Genomic DNA, 21907 nt, shown 5'->3' with positions numbered 1-21907 from the left:
GTCATACAGGGAGGAAAACTAGTGGGGAAAAACACCAGTATTCCCCAGTTCTGTTGCTCACCTTCATTCCTGAAGTTCTGACTTTCTTTTTGGTCTCATTTCATTTCAGCATCACATGCAGAGCAGCCCTAACTCTTCCTGGTTCTCTCTAAACACTCTCCAAGTTCTGATACCTCTCTTAATTTGCCTACTTTTTTTGCTTTTCCTTTTCTAATTCCTTAGATAAATGTTTTGTATTTTCTCCAAAGTTTTAGTCGCAATAAATGAGAGAATTAGTGTGCAATAAGCTTAGTCCAATTTGGCCAAGTTTATGTATTAATTCCACAAAAATTTATGTCAAGATAGGCAAATTCTTACCTTCAAGGTTTGTACTCTTGTTGTTTTCTTCAAGGACATATTTTTAAAATTTTTTTTAAAAAGAACAAATCTTTCTTACACAGCTGTCTGCTATAAAGATATCTTCATAGATGTATTTATATCAAGTTTAGGTTTGCATTTTTAAATTTAGAAACTTAGGCTACCTGAACTTTGTTTTTGAGAATGGTATAAGTTAGCTATGTAATTTTGCATATTTTTGTAACAATTATTCCATATTTTTAAGACATGCTCTCACGCCACTGATTTCCTCTTAATACTGAGTGCATTGTTGGAAATGGACTCTTCTCCATGCTTATCTGTAAATCGCCAGTTTCTTCTAATATCACTTTTCTTCTTCATGGCCTTTCTTGAGTACCCTGCCCAAATTACTTGTCACTGTAACATTGCTCCCATAACTCCATATCTTTTATGCAATTTTTTGTTGTGTGTATATCGTGTGTGTGTGTGTCCAGTAGACTCGAGCTTATGGAAAATACATGGAATGCGTCTTAATCACTTTTGTATTCCAAACACAAAGTACTCAATAAATTGCTAACTCAATTTGTCAGAGAGTGGCAACCACAGAAGAATTCCCAGAAGCAGGCTGATATATTATACCCTGACTTAAAAAATTTTTTTAATTTGGTTCTACGTAAAAACATATCCATAAACTTTGTAAATAGGATCACAGGCAGTTGCTTCACTGGCTGGAGGATATTAAAGTGAAGTGACATTTTAAATGATGATTGGCTTCTAAAGTTGTATAATTTGAAAGTCACATGCCATGAAAATGACTCTGTAGGCTTCCTGATATTGCTCATAAAGAATTATATGCAAGGTTTTAGTGCATATAACTCTGTTCAGTTATGGGCGCGCATGTGTAAGTGATACATAAAACAACTTAAAGTGTAGGATAATGCACATCTAGTGTTATGAATTCTAAGACAGTAGATTGCATAAAATTGTATTTTCATACGTTCACAAACATTTATTGCAGTCCCGCTGTGCCAGGCACGTTGGAACACCTTAGTCTGAGGAGCAAATGTCTTTGCCCTCATGGACGTTAAATTCTAGCTCGGGAAAGCAAACAATGAGCAGTATTTAAGTGAAATATATAATTCACTAGAAGGTATGAAGTATGTGGAAAGAAGAAAGGATAACAGCAGGTAAGCAGAGTGGTTGGACTGAGGAAGGTTGGGTTGAGTTGCAGTTGGGCAAAGATGAAGTAAGGAAGTCGAGGTTCCCCGCCCAACATCAACGGGAGCGTTGCAGGCTGAGGGATCAGCCCAGCCCCTAGGATAGGGACAGACCTGAACTGCAAGCTGGCCACTGGGGCTGGAGGGAATTAACTCTGCCGGTTACAAGATGTTAAACAAAGTTGAAATTACTATTAGTTGTAAATGTCAAGCGTAGCAAAGGGCAACTTGTCAGTTATAAACTGCAGCAAGAGGCTAAATACTACGTATACAATACCAGTTATGACTGCATTGTACTATGACTTTCTTCAAAATAGTCTCACTAGGTTTGGAAATTTGGATCTGTTCGAAGTCTAAGTAAAGGGTAAATGTTTGTCTTTTCTGTAAGTGGAAAATACTAAGTCTGCCTGGACAGACCCTGGTCCCTAGACTCCCAAGAATAAATACTGGGACTGCGTCTCACTGACGGCGACAGTGATCACAGCAATTTTACGCAGTCTATCAAATAAGAGGAAGAATGAAGCGCAGAAAGCAGACACAACAAAGCGGGGTATGTTCCAGAGAGGGAGAGGAAAGGATTGGTCTTCACAAGGGGAACAGCTCACTAGTTTATCCCGCCTTTCTCCTGGCATGATTGGTTGTGGTTTTCTGCCTTTGGGGTGATTGACAGGTGTGGCTTATAGACCAGATTATGTCACAGTTTTAATTAGATGGTAATGAGCTCTAGGTCAATTGCAGGTCACTAGGAACCTTTGCTATGAATGTTCCCATGGGGAATAGTTTCTAGCTGCAGTTTGGTCCCTACTCCCTGCCCTTAGCCACCTCCTTGCCACCTGGTTACTGCCCTCCAGACCTAACAGAAAATATTGGACGTGTATCTCAATTTCTGCTCAAGACACTGGAAAACTGGAATAGAGATCCCAGAGAATCTGGGCTCCAAATTTCCTGACAATTTTGAACAAATTTCTGGCTAAAAAATACAAAGATTCCCATTGTGCTGACAGAATCAACTGACATTGATGAAGGAATGTACTTTATGACCTTGCCAGACCTCGGTGGCCTGACTCTTTTCTGATTTTTATGATGACATTATTATTTGAAACTGTCATTTTGTACTTTTGACTGTTCCTAAAACAGATGAACTATGCTATTAGAAATAAGTGTCATGAAATCAGTGATATAAAAAGCCTAGATTTTGAAGCCCAAGTGGATTTCAGGTAATATTTACTATTTTCAGAAAGAACCCTTCATTAAAAATATTTGCTTTCATGTTTGACACACGTTAACAAAATCTTGTCTGTTTTTCTTCTTAACCCTTACTGACACGTTTTTCTTTTCTCTAGCATTTGTGCCCACGTGGTTTTCCGTGACAGTATCACAGTAAGTGACTTCCTAGTGGCAATGGCAGATGTGCTGCCAAATCCATGTCTTCCTGGGCACATAGGGACACGGGGAGCTTCCCCTGCAGCGCCCAGCCGTCATGTGACTGAGACTAGCCAATGGGATGGGAGCTCTAGTGATGGCGCCATGTCTAAGCATGGCCCTTTCAAATCTTCCTGCTTGACCTTCTGTATCATTTCCCATCCCCAAACTGGACAAAATCCTCCAAGACTCAAGAGGAGGCCAGGGACATTCATGGCAACACAAAGGTCTTCCATTCATGAGATTCTGGCTTCTATATGAGTAAGAAACATACCTCTTTTGTGCCAAGCCACTGATACTTGTGGCGTGTCTATTACAGCACTTGGTGACCCCAGCTGGCCCCTCTTCCTTGTGTATTTAACTTAGGATTTTATTGTTGCTGCTGGACGTTACTATTTTTAGCTTGGTGACCCCAGCTGGCCCCTCTTCCTTGTGTATTTAACTTAGGATTTTATTGTTGCTGCTGGACATTACTATTTTTAGTTTATCATTTGGCAATCCTTATTCTTTAAGATAGCAAAAATGATGCCAATTTGCATAGTTCAATGATAGAATTATTGGAATATTGCTTATCGAAATTTTAATACAAAATAATGATCAGCAGTGTTTCCATCAGGCCACATCCTCTTCACACCCTCTCCCTTCTATATGTATCAAGTTTTAACTGTCAAAAACGCCTCATAAATTAATGGACTTAATTTTGCTCAGAGAGGTAGTCAATTCCCTACAACTAATTTGGTACCATGAGAGATAGAAATATTTCTACATTTTCAGGATCTTTCAGTTTATTTAGTGATTATAAAGAATGGGTGACCCTGGCTGGTACCCATACTCTGAAGGGGGATCCAGGTTGAGGACAGAGCAGGTACTTTCCTTTCCTGTGGCCTGAGATGTTGTTAATCAATGCCCCTTCCCGAATTATAGCTGATGTTTTAAAATCCACTTGGACCGGGTTCTGTTCACACCCAGTTTCATAACATTCTTAATTATATTTAGTAGTGGAAAAGATGTTTTGAGAAATTAATAAATTAAGAGGTAAAAGGTGTCCTGTAAAACAACGTAAGGTAAGGTTCTGTCTGAAGGAATGTTTTGGGCACTGTGCTATGGTGACGCAGACCCTCGCTCCCCACGCTCACCTGCCTTCTGTCCTTTCCTCATTACTCACAACCTTATTGTTGTTGCAAAGTCAACACTCAGATCCCACACCCCATCTCACAAGCTTCTCTGTCTTGTGGTTTTGTAGTTGTAAACATAGACGTGAACACGGCAGACCCGTCCCACCTCCCTGTCCCAAATGGCACTTCCTCTTCTGAGCCCTCTCCATCCTCTTCATCCAAATCTTTTCCCGAATCCTGATGGCCATTTTGCTTTGGAATGAATTGGGTCCCCCACTATGATCCAGAAAGAGCAAGCAAATCCATAAATTATTAGGCGAGTCATGCTATCCTGTCTTGTGAAATTCTGGTATGTGAGTCTTGTCTAACTAATTTTACACACATATGTCCTGTTGTTCAATTTGAATGGAGACCTCTGGGGAGAGCAGGTCGTGTTGGGTGTATCTTGTGGAACACGCCACAGTGCTTTCTACTTTCACAGTCATTTAGAGCACATTTGTTAATTAGCAGACAGGGGACACTTCCTGGAAGGCAGTGTGGTGAGCGCACACAATGCCTGGCTAGTCTCAATGTACTCGGATTAGCAGGATGACTCCACCACTTAATAGTCAAGTGACTTTGGTGAATTTCTGCTGAAATGAGGCTGATAAAATCTCACCTGCTTATCAGATACAAGGTTGTATCTGCTAGAAGGACCACGCGTGGAAAAGCTGCAAAGATCTAAAGCAATAGTTTGAAGACATCAGTGATGGGCTTTGCAAGCCTCAGAGGATTTCATCAGGCACAGGGGTTTATACTTGGGCACACAAAGTGGGACTGTCGTAGGGAAGAGAAATAAAATTAAAGGATGTGTTCTGCACATAAGGTGGAGTTGGAATGTAGTTTGCGTGAGGATGGATGATGAGAGGGCACAATAATCAAGAACTTTCTCCAAGCATATGGGCCTGACTCTGTCTTAGCATTTTGAACAAGAATTTTGAACAAGCAAATGATATACATGGGGCGGTGCCTGTGGCTCAAAGGAGTAGGGCGCCAGCCACATATACCAGAGGAGGGTTCAAACCCGGCCCCGGCCAAAAACTGCAAAAAAATAAATAAAGATATGCATGGAATTTTTTTTCTTTCTCTCTAAAGAAAAAAAATTTAGTACATTAACTGGCATCCATTATACTTCTTGATATCTGGAGTAAGCCTTTTATATCATCACAAGGAAAGTATTTTAAAGAGAATTCCAGTACTCTTATTTTCTTTGTTTCCAATATAACAGATGTGTGTTTTCCACATATTCCTGGCATCTGTATCCTGCTATAATGTCATCACTGTAAACACACTCCAAATATGTGTTACTGATTTGTGCTGAAACTGCTAGTTGCTTATATTGATACTGCTAGGTGAATTAAGAGAAAATAGTTCATATAAACTCCATGTCCTGTCACAAATTACTTGTATTGCATGATTTGTAGTATGATCACAAATTTCTATTTTATAGATTTCAGTTAATATAGAGAAACACACACAGTCACTGATCATAGTCCATTTTTATTAGTAACTATGAATTGAGGGGTTGAAATCAGCTGACAAATGCAAATAAAAAAGTATTTAAATTATATTTAATGTGTTCCAATGTAATCTCACTTATTATAAAAACAAAGAAGATATTGATTTTTTTTAAAGCATCAAGATAAGGTAGTAAATTTAAATTCTCTCTCTTCCTCCTTCACCTCCTATTGTTCAGAACTAGCTCGTCTTGTTTGCAATACAACTTTTAACATGCCTTTTAAAGAGTATTTTTCTTTTTATTTAAACCTGAGGCAACAAAGAAAACAAAATCCCAAGAATGAACTTAATTAGGTTGTTGGATAAATGACTATTTCTGGATTAGGAAGACCAACTCTTTTCCACCTAAACCACATATGCTGTTTTTGCTTTCAGATATTTATCTTAATTTTTTAGAAGTACAAAAACAGTGAACTCTTTAATCAGATACTTTTTTAAAATGATATTTTATTTATGCTACATTTTTAAGATTTATTTAGATAGACCTTGCTTTCACACACTGTGTTTTTCAAATTTCATCTTTTAACTTTTTCTGCCCTCCAACATCTTGTTAGCACAGAGTGGAAATGGGATTTGCATTTGAAACACTAATATTCACTATTCAGTCAGCCAAGACACTTCCTTCTTTTAATTTCCATAAATGTCAGTAAATGCCTCTTTTCACCTTTGGGTGAACAGTCAATAGAAAAATCAATTCTGTGACAAATGAACAGCAACATGATTTTACATATGAATTATTTAACAAAGGCCATTTTTATCCTTGAAGGGAAAGACTTAAGTTAAAAATCAGCGGCAAATTATTAATTTACATCTATTAAAATTCACAGAAAGGCATAGCCATAGGAAGGGAAGAAAATTTGTATCTTTTTTTCAATTAGTTCCTCTCATAGAACTTATAATGGCACAATAGGAAATTATTAGAAATTAATAGATACGTATATAATAAACCTCCTTAAGCCTTGAGACCATGTTGTATTTCCCTCCAGCTTATGAAGGATTTAGTATCTTATAACCTGGAAAATTAGTTAACTAATTATAAATGTCTTACTTTAGAAGAAGAACTTGCATGAACTCAATTTTTTTTTTTTTTTTTGAGACAGAGTCTCACTATGTCATCCTGGGTAGAGTGCCATGGTGTCACAGCTTGCAGCAACCTCAAACTCTTGGGCTTAAGCGATTCTCTTGCCTCAGCCTCCCAAGTAGCTGGGACTACAGGCACCTGCCACAACACCCGGCTATTTTCTGTTGCAGTTGTCATTGTTGTTTAGCAGGCCCAGGCCGGGTTTGAACCCACCAGCCTCGGTGTATGTGGCTGGCACCGTAACCACTGTGCTATGGACGCTGAACCTACATGAACTCATTTTATCTAACTCTCTTCACATCTGAATGATACCTTCTAGGTCTTGGGAAACACAAGTATGAGTAGGGAAATGGAACCTAGATTCATGTCTTGAACTACTACATACAAATCACCAAGATTCAAGGACAAAATAAAATCAATTTGTAACCCCATACTGAGTTGTGGAGGTAGTAACCAGTATTTTATGTAACATTGTTATTGTCTAAAAATTACTGTTTCTGTGAAGGAATCTTCTTGTTGAAAACCAGAATGGAAGAGATTTTGTGTGAGGATGAGTATCCTAGCCGTAGGGAAATGGGTTGGGAGTTGGATCATGATTATTTACGTATCGCATGCTGGGAGCTTGAACTGTTGCTGGGTGTCCAGAGCCACACATATTTACGGAATGCAAATGGCTTAGCATCTGCCTCATGCATTCCTTCCTTAAAAGCAGAAAGGAGAACGTGGTGGTGTTACAGGTGCCACCTAGGCTGTGTTCAAAGCAGTGTAAGCGGAGCAGAGGCTGTATATGAAAAAGGCTGCCCCCCACCGCGTGCAGCCCACGCTGGAGTGGCTCGGATGATACTGCAGCAGCCTCCTTCGCTGTGATGTGGGTCCGTTTGTCAGGTTCTTTGGGAGCGGGGGGTGTCACATTATCCCAGCTTTCTATAAACAGTGACTTTCTGCTTTCTCCTTATCGAGTTGCAGGTGGCCCCCAAGCCCTGAAGCTTTAAGATCTCTTTTGAATAATACATTTAAAAATAAACACTGCAGAATATCTCACAAGTATCTTATTAGATTCACCACCAAACCACTTTGTTTGGAAAGACATTTACACTCTCAGAAAGCCTGTGCTCTGATCTAAAAGCCTGGGTTTTGTGCCTGTCATAGACTAGTACCATTTTTCCATGCCATCCAAAATTAATAGTTCTGGGTGTGTTATAAGTTTATTCGATCTCTTCAGCCTAAAGCATTGCATTCTGTGGCCACCGGGAAGTCCATGGTGACTGTCTTTTCTCTCAGGGGCCCCTCTGCCAGCCATTCACACCCACTTAGGCGTGTCTGAGCTCACAGCAAGTAGTGGGTATGGGACCACCCACAGCCTGTGGGATTTCAGAGCAACAGAGCATTTTTAATAAGTTCCCAGGGCTTACTAGTGTTTGAAAGGGTTTTAGCCGAATCTGTGAAATGTGAAATACATCTCATGTATTTAAGAATTCGTTCAGAGTCCGCCTGGCGTTGCTCGAAGCCTTTCTCTTCTGTTCTCTTTCCCGACCGATGGAGGGAAGGTGTCCATTTACCCCTAAATTAAAAAATAAATAAACCCACAAGTTTAATTTATTGTGATAACATTTCTCTCTTCTCTGTAACATGGTCCAGGCATTCATATGCTTATGCCATTTAAATTCTCTGAGCAAATACACTGGCTGCTTTGTGCTGGGCAGAGATTAATTGACTCATTTTGGACTCTAAAGGACACCGTAGTCGTGTCAAGCAGTCACCAATTCTACTCACGTGGACCGGTTCATTTCTTCAACTAGCATAATATGCATACATGATCCTTTTTAAATGAAACAAAGAAAAATCTCCCAGACCTTTGCTATGTTTTAAATTATTTTCTAAGAATGTTAATTAAATGTATGTATACACAGTGTTACGTAACATATCTGTATCCTTTTAGCTCCCATTATATCTGTAAAACTAGAGTAAATTTACCAGTAAGAATAAAAACCTATGAAAGAAAAAAAATTAAAATTCACAACATTCATGTTAAGTGTAAGATTTTGCTTCACTGAAATGATATGTCTGTTGAAAACATGAGTATTTTACTGACTCTGCAGCCATCAGCCTCTGTGCACTTCCATCATATGGGCTATTGGTTAACCAAATCTCTCCCACCTTTCTATTTGAACTGCTGGTCAACTATTGAACCTACCCTACTCTATAATTCATTTAGTTTTTCCTTTTTTTTCTTTTTGTAGAGACAGAGTTTCACTTTATTGCCCTCGGTAGAGTGCCGTGGCGTCACACAGCTCACAGCAACCTCCAACTCCTGGGCTTAGGCAATTCTCCTGCCTCAGCCTCCCGAGTAGCTGGGACTACAGGCGCCTGCCACAACGCTCAGCTATTTTTTTGTTGCAGTTTGGCCGGGGCTGGGTTTGAACCAGCCATCCTTGGTATATGGGGCCGGCGCCCTGCTCACTGAGCCACAGGCACTGTCCGTCATTTAGTTTTTCTTAGAGGAAAAAAAATGTGTTTGCCTATTTACCATTAATGTACAATAGTATAAAAATACCACTTGTGTCAAACCACCTGTAAATAAAATAAAAAGCAACAAAACAGTATCATTGAGCACTAGCTTGAAAGTTAGATATTCAGATGATTCAAAGAAAAATTACATTACTTTTTAAAAATGTCATAAAAATATAAATGCAGAACATTTTAAATTGTCCAGAAAACGTGAGGACCCCTGATAATACAAGCCCCGAATTCAGAAGCATTACATTCAAGATTGCTTAAGTAGCTCAGTGTATGTTCTTTATATCTTACTCCTAAAATTCATAAAATCCCTCAACTTTTCATCATTTTCTTTCTACATGACTTTCTTTAGTTTTAAATCAGATATAAACATAGTCATGTTGTTCAGTATTTTGAGAGTTTTTTTAATAATAAAGGAAGAAACTATGTCATATTTTCAAAGGACCATAAATTTTGAGAAGGGCTTTCATATAGCATAATTGACGGTAGTGGTCAGGATGATCATAATTCAGCAGGACTCTGAGATTTTCTCCCGTCCGAGGCTAACGATGCTGAAATCCCAGCACCCCTGTGTGTTCTGCTCCTCTGCTTGTTCAGGCTGCGCTCTGAGTAGCCCACACGTGTGACTCAGACAGTCCTCGCTGAGGCAGCATGCAGTGGGGAACTACCGAGATCCCACTTCGCAGGTGGGGGACTGTGAGTGCTTGTTCAGGGTTACACAAGTAGGTGGTAGATTAAGGATTCCAGAGCCCAGGGTTTCCAACCGCACCGTCTCTGCTCAGAACATCTTCACATTCCTGTGGGTCTATCATCCCATGTTAAGGAATGAAGTTCAGAGTCTCTCCTGTCACCTACCTGCATCGAGTTCCATGGAAATCCCCTTCCCTGCCTTTACTTTTACCTTTCTTTTCCCCTTTTCCAACTGGTTAGTTAGGTGACAATCTCATTTCTTAAAATTCATATCAACTATTCCATCCCCTGAAGCTTCTTCAGATCTTATCCTTTTCACAGGTAAGTGGTTTGAAAAGACAAAAACTTTCTCATTTCGTCCTGCTCTGCCTCTGCTGTCTGTAACAACTCAAGACGCGTGGACGTTCTACTCACCTCAAATCACCTTTGAAAGCAGGGCCTTTGTCACGTTCAGGGGACACAGAGCATTGAGCACAGAGGCGAAACTGTGCACCTGAGGTCTGTAGCTATGAAAGCTTTCAGCTCTCCTAATTACTTCCTTCTGGTTCTAAATGTAATGATTTTTGTGTACAAAGACTATTATATAAAACGTTCCAGAAAATAAAGTAAATCTGTGACTACTTAACTGAATGGGATAACGGAACAATATGGGGTAAAGATAAATCTTTTAAAGCAATGGAAAACATTTTAAAAGCTAAAAGATACCAATATGGCCTCCTTCTTATCACATCAACTGATCAGGATAAATTGTCCCCAGTGTGAAGCCAGCAGCCTCCGAGCTCACACTGCCAGCAGTATCTCTTTCTGAAAAGAAATGATTTCCTTTCAATACCAAAATGAGAGCTTTTATTACAAAATCATTACTGCTTTTTTTAATGGTAATATTTAATTTTTATGAACTATCAAACAATGGTAAAGGAAAACATGACTGGTTTTGTGGTTACCACTAGGATGTAACATTTAAAGGTTGGATGAAAGTTGATGTAGGTGTTTTTACAGTGTTGAATAATATTTTAAACATTTTAGTTGCTTATACGTTACTGGTTCACCATTTAAATAGCATTTTATACTTGCATTTATTTTTTATTCTAAAATGTTAACACTTTTATGACAAATCCGATTCTTGCATTTCACAATCTTAATAAATATAAGAAATATAAATAAAACACATTTATATTTTATAACTAAGTAACTAACATTTTTAGTCAGGAAATCCTGGCCTCCTCTTCTCACCTTCCATTTACTATTTCACAGATCAGAATTTTAAAAGACCTTCTAACCTTTGCTATGTGAAGGTAGTGGTCTATCATATCATTTTGCATAGAATTCTAACCTTCATTTAAGAAATAACCTCTGAAAAGGTTTTTTTTAAATGAAAATCAATAATATTAATATTTTAAAATCTCTTTTAGGCCATTATGGCAACTACCCTTATACACGTAGCAGATTTCACTTGACAGCTATTCATCTCTAAGACAGAAAAGAAGGATGGTTCCATGGGATCCCTGAATTAAAGTGTTTATTCTGAATGTCACACAATTGTTGCAAACATCAGTCAAATTTTTGCTCAAAGAACCATGAAAGCTCTTGAGTTCTGTACTTGCTACATTATTCAAAACATCAATATTTTCATTAAGACAAGGCTTTCTAATGGTGTGTATCCACAAATTTTACCTTTTATCACGTTAGTTGGTAAAAATTGAGAAGCTTTGCAAGAGAAGAAAACTTTTTTTTCCTAAAAAGAGAAGCAGTGACTCAGGGGATTTGGGACCTTTTTTTGTCCAAGTCTCTCCGGACAAGCCTGATGGGGACCCGCGACTGCTGCAAGTCACTGTCAGCAGCCTGGCTGCTTCTGTGCTTCCCTGGACTGACTCAGTCCTCCAGTCTGTTCCTGTCGTGATGCTTCTGCCGACGGTTGCACCTAATATATTTTTGGCCATTATGAAAAACTGCTTAAAAGTGTTTAGGATTTACAAGAAATCTGAAGTAGATCTGTTTTGTGGTGGCGTAAGGATGCAGCTGTGTGGTCTGTCAGACAGACAGCATCAGGGAGAACGTGGCATAAGCCTCACGGCCAGCGAAGGGCAACACCGACTGCTGGGTGGAGATGCGGAGCCAGTTTGTCTCGTTTTTATGCTTTTCTCTTTTGAATTGTTAGGAATTAATTGGTCTCTGTTTTTATAGCCTCTTCTCTACCTTTCTTACCTGTTAGATTAACTGAGTATTTATTAATGTACTTTTTTCTTACATTAACTCTTTGATTAAATGTTCCGTCTACCCTTTTAGTATTTTCACTAGATGGTAAAACATGCATCCTCGACTTACTGCACCTAACAGATCTGATCATTTTTACCACTTCCCTGATTTCCAAGAACCTTCGGATGTCTAAAACCTATGTAACCCCTCCTGGGGTTGCAGTCACTGTGGGCATGCATTTGTGTTCTTCATAATAATTTAAAGTTTATGAGATATTCCAAGCACATAATTTACACTTACTCATGAGTTCACTAATTCCAGTCTTCGTAATTCCGTCTTAAATTTCTACTTTTCTATCTGGGATCGTTTTCCTACATCCTAAAAAAATGCTTAATTTTGCCTATTAGTACAAGACTTCTGGTAAAAAAAATTCCCTTTTTCATTGTCCAAAAACATGTTTATTTCATTTTAGTTTTTGAGGGCTACTTTTATTGAGTCCAGCATGGTGGGCTGAATCATCTTCTTGCAGCAATTGAAGCTGCCCTTCATTGATGTCTGGCTTCGAGTCTTTCCAGGAACAATTCAGCTGCCACTGTCATCAGGGCTCCTCACCCAGACTCAGCAGAGAAGCAGCCTGTTTCCCCACCTCACTTCTCTCCCCGTCCTCATGCCTGATCCCCCTGTGCTTTGGCCTGTGACACTTTTGTTTCATGGCATGGAAGCTGACACAGGTCCAGTCCTGCCTTTCAGGACTCCAGCCCCACTCTCCAGCCTTGGGCTCTCACAGTTACAAAATCTAGCTAGTAATTGGGAGAGGAGGTTGGCCGTGTGCTTGAGTCTGTCACCTCCCCTGTTGGAGTCTCACTTGGGAAGCATTTCTCTCATTGCAGGGATCTTGTCCTGCTTTAACTGCTTTGGCCTGAGACACCAGTCACCACTCCAGTGGAATAATTCCAGGGATGTCCCTGATGACAATGCATGTGCATTTGAGGATCCTAAGTTTCCAACAGGTTTCTCTAGTCTCGTGCACCTGCAGAGTGTCAGAAAGACTCTCCAGGCCTGCAGAAGAACTCACAGTTGACAAATGCCCCCAGGAGAAAAAAAAAGCAGCTGGTAATTATCAGTTCATCTCAGAAAGCTTTGCTCCCTGTGGAATTTTCTGCATTTGGCAGGACCTTCTGGTGTTTTAAAAATACGATTTTTGTTATTTTCTTTTTAAAATTTTTACAATGGGAGCAGTAAGCTGCTGCAACCTACACTTTCCTCTGTGGGACTGGAAGTTCCTAGCTTTGTGTCCTAAATAAGAAGTTGTGTCATTTTAGGAAAGAGGATATCTCAAGAAAGCTTTGGGAAGATACTCATCTGAGATGGTACAGACACTCTTCTATCAGTGGAGTGTTCTCCCCAGAGTAAGTCCATTGACAGCATTTGCCAAGATAAGCGCTGCCTGCTGCCTCTGTGCCGAGACCGCAAGCACGGACACTGCGCATGTGCAGAGCAGACAAACAGGACACTGCGCATGTGCAGAGTAGACAGCAGGGGTTGGCTGTGCCCACATGGCAGGTGCTCGTGGAACACGGTGGAAGAATTGAGCACGCTGTTGGGGAGACTAAAGATTATATTTAGAAAAGAGAGAAGGGAAGCCTGGGCAGGGCACACTGGTTCGTAGCCTCTGTCAGAGGCGGGGTGACAATGGTTGGGCAATGGGTAAGCGGGCAGAACCGAGACTCAGGAGCCAGACCACTGGGTTTCATCACTTTCCATTTTTCCGTTGCCAGACTGCTCTGGGCCTCAGTTTCCTTACCTGTGAAACAGTAGCAATGACGTCAGAGGAGCAGGTGCATTAACGTCTGTGAGGTACTTAGGAAGGGCGGGCGCGGGTGTAGCCGCCGCTTCGCTGGTTCACTCGCCAGCTGGGCGCACACCCGGCCCTGCTTCCCCACCAGCACCCACGTGGAAGCTGTGCGGCTCGTACCTGCGCGGCAGGGTTTTCCCTTCCCCATCCTGGTGCCGTCTGGGCACCGGCTCAGGGCCCTCTGAGCTGTCCAGCACGTGACACACGGCCTTCTCCTCCCCTATGATTGTCCCTAAATTCAACTTGACAGATTCCTTTTGTAAATAATCAGCTCCGCAACTCAAATTATGGATGCTAAGTATGTGACTTTCATCCCTTAAACACCTTCTCCTTGATTCCAGCCTTTAAAATCCTCTGCCTTGGTCAATAGTAGGCTCGGGTGTTGGTTTTTAAACTGGAATCAGAACACCACCTTGCCCCGGCTGCATTCAGGTGACCATTCCCTCCGTAACAGCCTCAGCCACCCATGTTAATAGAGTCATGATGAGGCGGGAGTAGTACCAGAACAGGGGTAGGATGATGACTTTCCCCCCAAATTCTTCCCCAGTGTTTCAGAATCCCACCTTTTTCAAAAACTAGCATACTTCCTTAGAATTGCCAGAAAATAATAGACATCTGCAGTGTCCAGACATTACAGATGACTGGCTGCTGGCAGAAACGGGATCAGCAGAGCCACGTAACCTATGTCCTGCTGTGCCTTCTGCAGTCAGGGGCTCCCGGTAACCTGCGTCCTGCTGTGCCCGCTGCAGTCAGGGGCTCCCCATAACCTACGTCCTGCTGTGCCTGCTGCAGTCAGGGGCTCCCCGTAACCTGGGGGCTGCTGTGCCGGCTGCAGTCAGCGGCTCCCCATAACCTGCGTCCTGCTGTGCCCGCTGCAGTCAGGGGCTCCCCGTAACCTGCGTCCTGCTGTGCCGCTGCAGTCAGGGGCTCCCCGTAACCTGCGTCCTGCTGTGCCCGCTGCAGTCAGGGGGCTCAGCTCTGGCTCCATGTGTCCCAGGGAAGAACTTGGTCAGTACAAATTTGTTTTTTGATAGTGTCCTGCAAAAGCCCGTGAAGTTCCCACCTTTGAGGGCTGCTGATCAGAGACAGGGCACAGTTGCTAGTTTAGCTCATTGTTGAGCTTTGCTGCCACAAAAGCGAGCACGCAGCTCATACCCCAAGGAGGCAGCCAGCATTCTCAAGCCCGGCTGGTTTGCCTTCATTGGGCTCTTAAATATTCTTGTGGCTGTCTGGTGCAATGCCTAACACTTGGAAATAGCGTGATGGGATTCTCTTTTAAATTGCCCATGAATGGGCCTTCTCAAGGAGGGATCCATCCTAGGGTTCCCACCTTGTGGTCTACAGTGGGGCCGCTACCCTCATAGCCGTGCGCGTTCACTCTGGACAAGTGGAGCGGCTCCTGTTAGCAGGAGAACATCTGTTACAGACACAACTGAGAGAGAGGACGTGAGATGTCCTGGGCAGCCGGCAGCAGCGGAGGGCGGAGGGCAGGCGCTTGCTTCTGCTTATATCACCTGGAGGTGCAGAGCGCGCACCGCCCTCCCTGCTTCCTGGTGCTTTGCTGCCATCATCACCTCCATGCAGAGCTGACCCGGGGCCAGTCACACCTCCTCCAGAGGCAGGAGAGCCCGGAGCTTTTGCAGAAAGTGCTGTCTCTCCCCGCCCAGCCAGGCCTCCCCGCGTTCATCGGGGCTTCTGGCGCAGCGCACACATTCACAGCATTTGGGGCCCCTTTTCCTTCTCTCCCTCCCACAGGTCATCCACCAGCTGAGGCTCTCTGAGAACGAAGGCGTGGCCCTGCAGGAGCTGCTGGACTGGAGGCGGCAGCTCTGCGAGGAGAGGCAAGGCTGGCAGCCGCTCCTGCGCCGCGCTGAGCCCAGGGCAGCGCCCCCACCTCCCTGCAAGAAGCCTGCGGTGCTGAAGAAGCCCGAGGGGGCCGCCTGCAACCGGCTGCCTTCTGAGCTCTGGGATAGCGGCGTGTGATGGGGCCTGAACTGCAGACTCGCCAAATAAAGCTGCCCCCTGACTCCAGGCCGCTGCTCAGAAGGCTGCCTCTGACACCGGCTGGGTCCTCCTCCACACGCGGACCCAAAAAAAGCACAGGACGCTGCCGCCAAGTACAAGAGTCCCCCTGTGTGCTGTGTGTGTGCGTGTGTTCTTTCTTATCCATTTTGTGGTGATACACTGACTTTCAGGCTCCACGTTTATAGGGCCGGTCTACTCCTAGGTAGCACGAGAAGGCCTGGGAACAGTGTGGCCAGGGTGAGGGAGGCCAGAAGGGCCGTCCATACCCAAGCCTGGGGACAGTGTGGCCAGGGTGAGGGAGGCCAGAGGGGCCGTCCATACCCAAGCCTGGGGACGGTGTGGCCAGGGTGAGGGAGGCCAGAGGGGCCGTCCATACCCAAGCCTGGAGACAGTGTGGCCAGGGTGAGGGAGGCCAGAGCGGCGGTCCATACCCAAGCCTGGGGACAGTGTGGCCAGGGTGAGGGAGGCCAGAGGGGCCGTCCACATATACTCTGTACAGTTGTTTTTATAGAGCTCAACAATATGTTTATTGTACTTCCAATGGTTTTATTATAATACAGTATATGAGACATATATTTTATTTCTTTGTAGGTGTTTGTGTTTTACTGGAGTTACATACCCGATCATTATTTACATGTTTATGACTGTATTTTAAAATGTTATGCAACTGGTGCTGCTCCCTTTCTTCAAAATACAAATTTTTAAAACTCATTACTATTTTCTTTTTCCTCTACACGTTTTCCTTTAACTGAAGGCACCTAAAAATCTCGAGACTGTTGTTCAGCTTCGCCATTGTTAACCCTTGCTCAGTGTGGACCAAGCCCCATGTTTTAGATTTTATTCTTCAGTTAGGAGGAAGTTCTTTGTCCTGTATTTCTGGATGGGTGGACTGTCTGCTGTTTTAGTTAACTTCGCCTTCCAACTTCACCGTAGGTCGCAGGAATTCACGCAGCACTCGGTTAAACACGAGCAGCTGCAGATTCATCGCTAGTGTGTGAGATGGTCATATTTGTTCAAAGGTCTGAACAGTGCAAGTATATACGCTGAGATTTACCAGTCTGAGCAGTAAAGGCTGTATCACAGACGGCCGTCCTCTGGGAGTTATGCTGCATGACTCGCTCGTTGTATGTCCGGACCCCCCTGTAATGCACGGCCTCTCCCACTGAGCTTCCCCGGCTGTGGGGAAGTTCTGAGCAGCCCCACCCCCACCCCGTTCCCGGCCACTGTGTCTGCTACTTGGAACTCTTTATTTAGATCAGCCCTGGAAAAGTTACTGTGCCAATAAAAGGGTCCAATCTATTGTTCTACAACATGTTCTTTTGTTTATTTATTTGTTGTTTTTACTGTTGCCTGTGTACACTTGTGTTTTCAGATCAGAAGGGCAGCGGCAGTGATCCCGGCCAGCCTCCCCCAGTGTGTACCACATGGCACTTTACAAGCTCCAGGCCCTAGTGCTTTGTGTTGAAATAAGAGCTTTCTGATCGTTCTGGTATGATGAGATCCACAGGTCAGGAGGTAACTTCCACAGTTACACTCAAATGTCCCAAGCAGAGTGGGCACAGCGCTATGGGGGAGCAACACAGGCTCTCACGAGGGCCCGCCAGGAAGCCGAGCAACTAAAGGGGGTGGTGAGCTGAAGCCTTTCTCGTAGCTCTCTCAGGAAGAAAGGATCAGGCAGGGTGTCCAGGCACAGGAGCGGCTAGCAAGAAGAATAGTGGGTTCTAGGGTGCAGGACCTGTCCCTACTTGTCTGGTGACTGGCCCTGAGGTGATTGGGACAGGTGGACAGTGGCCTGGAATGAGGCCCCAGAAGGGAGATGGTCAAGAAGGTGGTTCCAGGGCTTGCATTTGACAAGCACCTCCAGGACAAGTCATTTACTGTCCCTAACAATTTGCTAACTCCAGGAAGGGCAGTTGCTCCAGGGTCAGCAGGGGCCCACACACCATAGCGTCAGAACACGGAGTATAAAAACGTGTGGCTAGCGCCCGGTCACTGCACCATCACTGCACCACTAACACTTGGTTACTGTGCCACCACTGTGCCACTAGCACCCCGTCACTGCACGGTCACTACACCACTAATACCCAGTCACTGCATCATCACTGCACCACTAACACTTGGTTACCGTGCCACCACTGCACCACTAGTACCCGGTCACTGCACGGTCACTACACCACTAACACCCAGTCACTGCACCATCATTGCACCACTAACACCCAGTTACCACACTATCACTGCACCACTAACATCTGGTTACCATGCCTCCACTGCGCCACTAGCACCTGGTCACTGCACCATCACTGCAACACCCAGCAATCACTAAAAGTGTTCTGCCCCAGGCCAAGCTGGACGGTGATGCGTCCCACATCCTTCCTGTACTTTTGTCTCTCTCCCTTCTGATTTCCTGACCCCAGGCAAAGAAGCAGCAGCAGAAGCCAACTTTCCACGGGCGCCTGGCTTTCTTGGTCATGCCTTGCACAGTAAAGGCATTTAACAATCTTGGTTGAGTTAAAGGTTTGCCTTGCATCCGCCTCCCCACGCTATACCAGAGTGAAAAATAAGCTGTTCAAGTACACACCTTGTGAGGACACGTTTCAAATGCACACCAAGCACTTGCTATGACTCCTGCCAGGTTCTTGGTATGTATTATTCCTAAAACTGTGGGATGCTATAACAAATTACCATGAAAGGAATAAACAACAGGCATTGGTTCCCACAGTTCTGAAGCCTGGGGAGTCTGAGATGGCAGTGGCGGGGGACGTGGTATGCGAGGGCCTGTTTCTGCTTAGCTGTCTGCGTGGTTACATGGAATGAAGAGACAGGAACCTGGCCTCAGGGGCCTCCTCTTCAAAGGGCACTAATCCCATTCATGAAGGCTGCACCCTCACGATCTCATCGCCCCCCAAATTTCCCACTTCCAGATCCCTTCATATTAGGGATTGGGCTTTTCACATGTGAATTCTCAGGGAACACAGGTAGGTCCATAGCTCTGACATAAGCCTACACGATAATTATTATATTTTTACTGATACTGAAACTGAAGCTTAGAGATGTAAGTAGTTAATCTGAATATAAACCCTTATCTTTATGATTCCAAGGCCTATACCATTTTAATTTGACATACAGAAATTGTCGACTTAGATCATCTTTAAAATTTTTCAAATTCAGTTACCTTTATTGAAGATAATAGTCTGAAACAATTACACAAGACCATTGTCAGAAGACCTCATGTGAAGTAAGGCATTCCCAGGCCACACACGGAACAAACCATGAACTCCCTGCTGTGTTACCCGAGTCATGGAGTTAGGGTCTGCACGGTCTCTAGCTGACCCTGACAGTCACCTACTAGTGTACCAAGAGTGTCACGAACCTTGAATATTTAACCTCTCCAGCAATCCCTCTGCCTCATTTAAGGTTTGTTGACCTTCACAAGTGAGAACCCAAACCTTTATAAATTTTGTAGGTTCTTTAAATACCATCTCCTGAATCAGTGGGAACGTCTCTGTTTACTTGCTGGTTTCTCCACTGAGGAGCGAGATTGCAGATACGGGATAACTACTACTTACCACTTTAGGGCCATCTGATTGGTGTTATAAACATGGTAGGAAAATCAGCAGAGACTCAAAAGCACTAACAGTCATGGTCATATGAGATAAAGCTGGAATGTGTGTGTAGATTTAAGGTTCCAGGTACTCTCGGAATGGCTCCGCAATGATTATGGTTATGTGGAGAAAACAAACAGAGGTGCTATTCTGGCTAATAAAGTATTGAATATTGTTCCACATGATTCAAAAATTATGTATGTTTGGGCAGTGCCTGTGGCTCATTGAGTAGGGCGCCGGCCCCATATGCCAAGGGTGGTGGGTTCAAACCCAGCCCCGGCCAAACCGCAACAAAAAAATAGCCAGGCGTTGTGGTGGGCGCCTGTAGTCCCAGCTGCTCGGGAGGCTGAGGCAAGAGAATTGCGTGAGCCCAAGAGTTAGAGGTTGCTGTGAGCCGTGTGACGCCACGGCACTCTACCCAAGGGCGATACAGTGAGACTCTGTCTCTACAAAAAAAAAAAAAAAAAAAAAAAAATTATGTATGTTTGTAAAATATTTAATGGTGGTATTTTAATTGCCATCAGACCATTAGGTATCAATTATTACATATTATTGGGCCTGCAACCTTATGGTTAGCAATATAATTGGTATGAATTATTACCCTATAGTCAAACACTCCATAATCCAATTGCTTTTAAAAAAAATTATTTATGAGAGGTCTTTAAAAACTACTATCCAAATGTTCAGAATGGGTTAAAGTGATTTAAAATGTATTTTCCAGGATGAAAAAAACATATATTATTACTGTTCTTAAATGATGGCATCTAATTTAGTAGAATTATGTTCATATAAATCTACTCAGTAAAAGCAACAACCAATTAAAATCTTAGATTTATGAATGGACTTTCCATATAAACATTACATAACTTGGACAAAAGGTATATTATGATTTCTAGAGTCTAGGATGGATGAGTATCTGTCAAAACTCTCTTGCTATCAGTTTTCAATCAGACACCAAACTCCACTCACATCATAACCGGGGATGTGACGGTGTTAAATCACATTCTATCACAGCACACATTTCACCCCCCCACCATCATTCCAAACTACTAATTTTCACCCCAACTTTTAAGTGTATTCCTTTGGCAAGAAGTTAATGGAATTGATTTTTATTTTTAACTCTCATCAGGAACTTTTCAATAAAAAGTAATCCTAAATTAGTTGGGGGGGGACTGTATTCCAAGTAAACATTTCATAATTTTTCATAATTTTTTAGTTACACATAAAAATCCATACACTGCAGATGAAAGCAATTAAGTTCCTAGTTTTTTGTGGAATGGTAAGTTCTCCATGATGTTTATGACTTCCCAATACTGTAGCACTGCTTTCGAAAAACTAAAAATATAATCTCCATCCCCACGCTTTTTCCTCCCCATCTTATTCATGAGCAATGCCTATAAAACAAATTCTGCCCCTCGCTTGGTGCTCTGCGCGGCAGCCCGTCCACGTGAGCTACAAAGATCCCATTAGGTAGCAAAGGGCTGAAGCCTGCTGAGTTACAGACTGGAAAGAATACGCTTTGTAGCTTTTTCTAAGTACTCCAGACCCCTGGGACGTTCTATTATGGTGGTTTCAGCAAGTTTCTCTAAAATGCAGGATGCTTTCTCAACTTTAAAGATGGTATTTTTCAAAGTGTATGTCTTAATAGGTGCCTGTAATACACCTCTATCACCTGCTCTAATTTCTCAGATCATTTTTCAGCGTTTTGGAAATAAGCTTTCAATATCACTCTTTGTACGCTTTGGCTTCGGCACAACACCCTTCTGGGTTTTGTGTAGTTCACCCTGTCGTAACAATGGTAGAAGAAAATGTTCACGTTTTCTCATAATAAAATAATTAAAGGTGAATAAATCTCTGCATTCATTTCCATGGTCATTTTACAATAGGAATGTATCTCCATATCTTCCCTTTCCTTAGAATTAGTCATGGGACAGACACCCTGTGTGTTGGCCCGCTCGCCTTCCCCTCCAGCCCCAGGGGACATGTGCTGCTTCAAAGGAAGACCAGCAAGCCTGTTCAGATGACATTTTCCTGATGTCACCATTTGGCTTCTAAAGTCTAAAGAAAATGAAAGAGAATGAAACTATTGATGAATTCCAAGAGAGGGGGGATCAAAGCTCTAAAGAAAAATGGAATGAAACCAAATTCAATTTGAGGTTTTGATCTTTTAAGATTTCAACAAACAAAGGGGCTGGAGGTCCATGATCTAAAGCAATTAATTGAAAAGTATATTAATTCTATCATAGTTTGGAAAAGAGATTTTCTTACTGGATCATTTTGGGGGGAATCTATTA

General features: G+C 42.9%; 1 protein-coding gene across 1 annotated transcript in view; it reads left to right on the top strand.

Moving 5' to 3' along the window:
- The window catches only part of MYO16 (myosin XVI), a 643638-nt gene extending 626345 nt beyond the window's left edge, over positions 1-17293 (top strand). Inside the window, exon 35 of the mRNA XM_053563761.1 lies at positions 15742-17293. Coding sequence (XP_053419736.1) covers positions 15742-15969 — 228 coding nt within the window. The 3' untranslated portion in view covers positions 15970-17293. The remainder of the gene's footprint in view (positions 1-15741) is intronic.
- Positions 17294-21907: the final 4614 nt, after the last annotated feature.

This window comes from Nycticebus coucang, chromosome 15 (genome assembly GCF_027406575.1).
Source record: "Nycticebus coucang isolate mNycCou1 chromosome 15, mNycCou1.pri, whole genome shotgun sequence".
In the NCBI taxonomy this organism is placed as follows: domain Eukaryota; kingdom Metazoa; phylum Chordata; class Mammalia; order Primates; family Lorisidae; genus Nycticebus; species Nycticebus coucang.
Note: the sequence above shows the minus strand (reverse complement) of the source record. Positions and strands in the feature narration are given on the sequence as shown.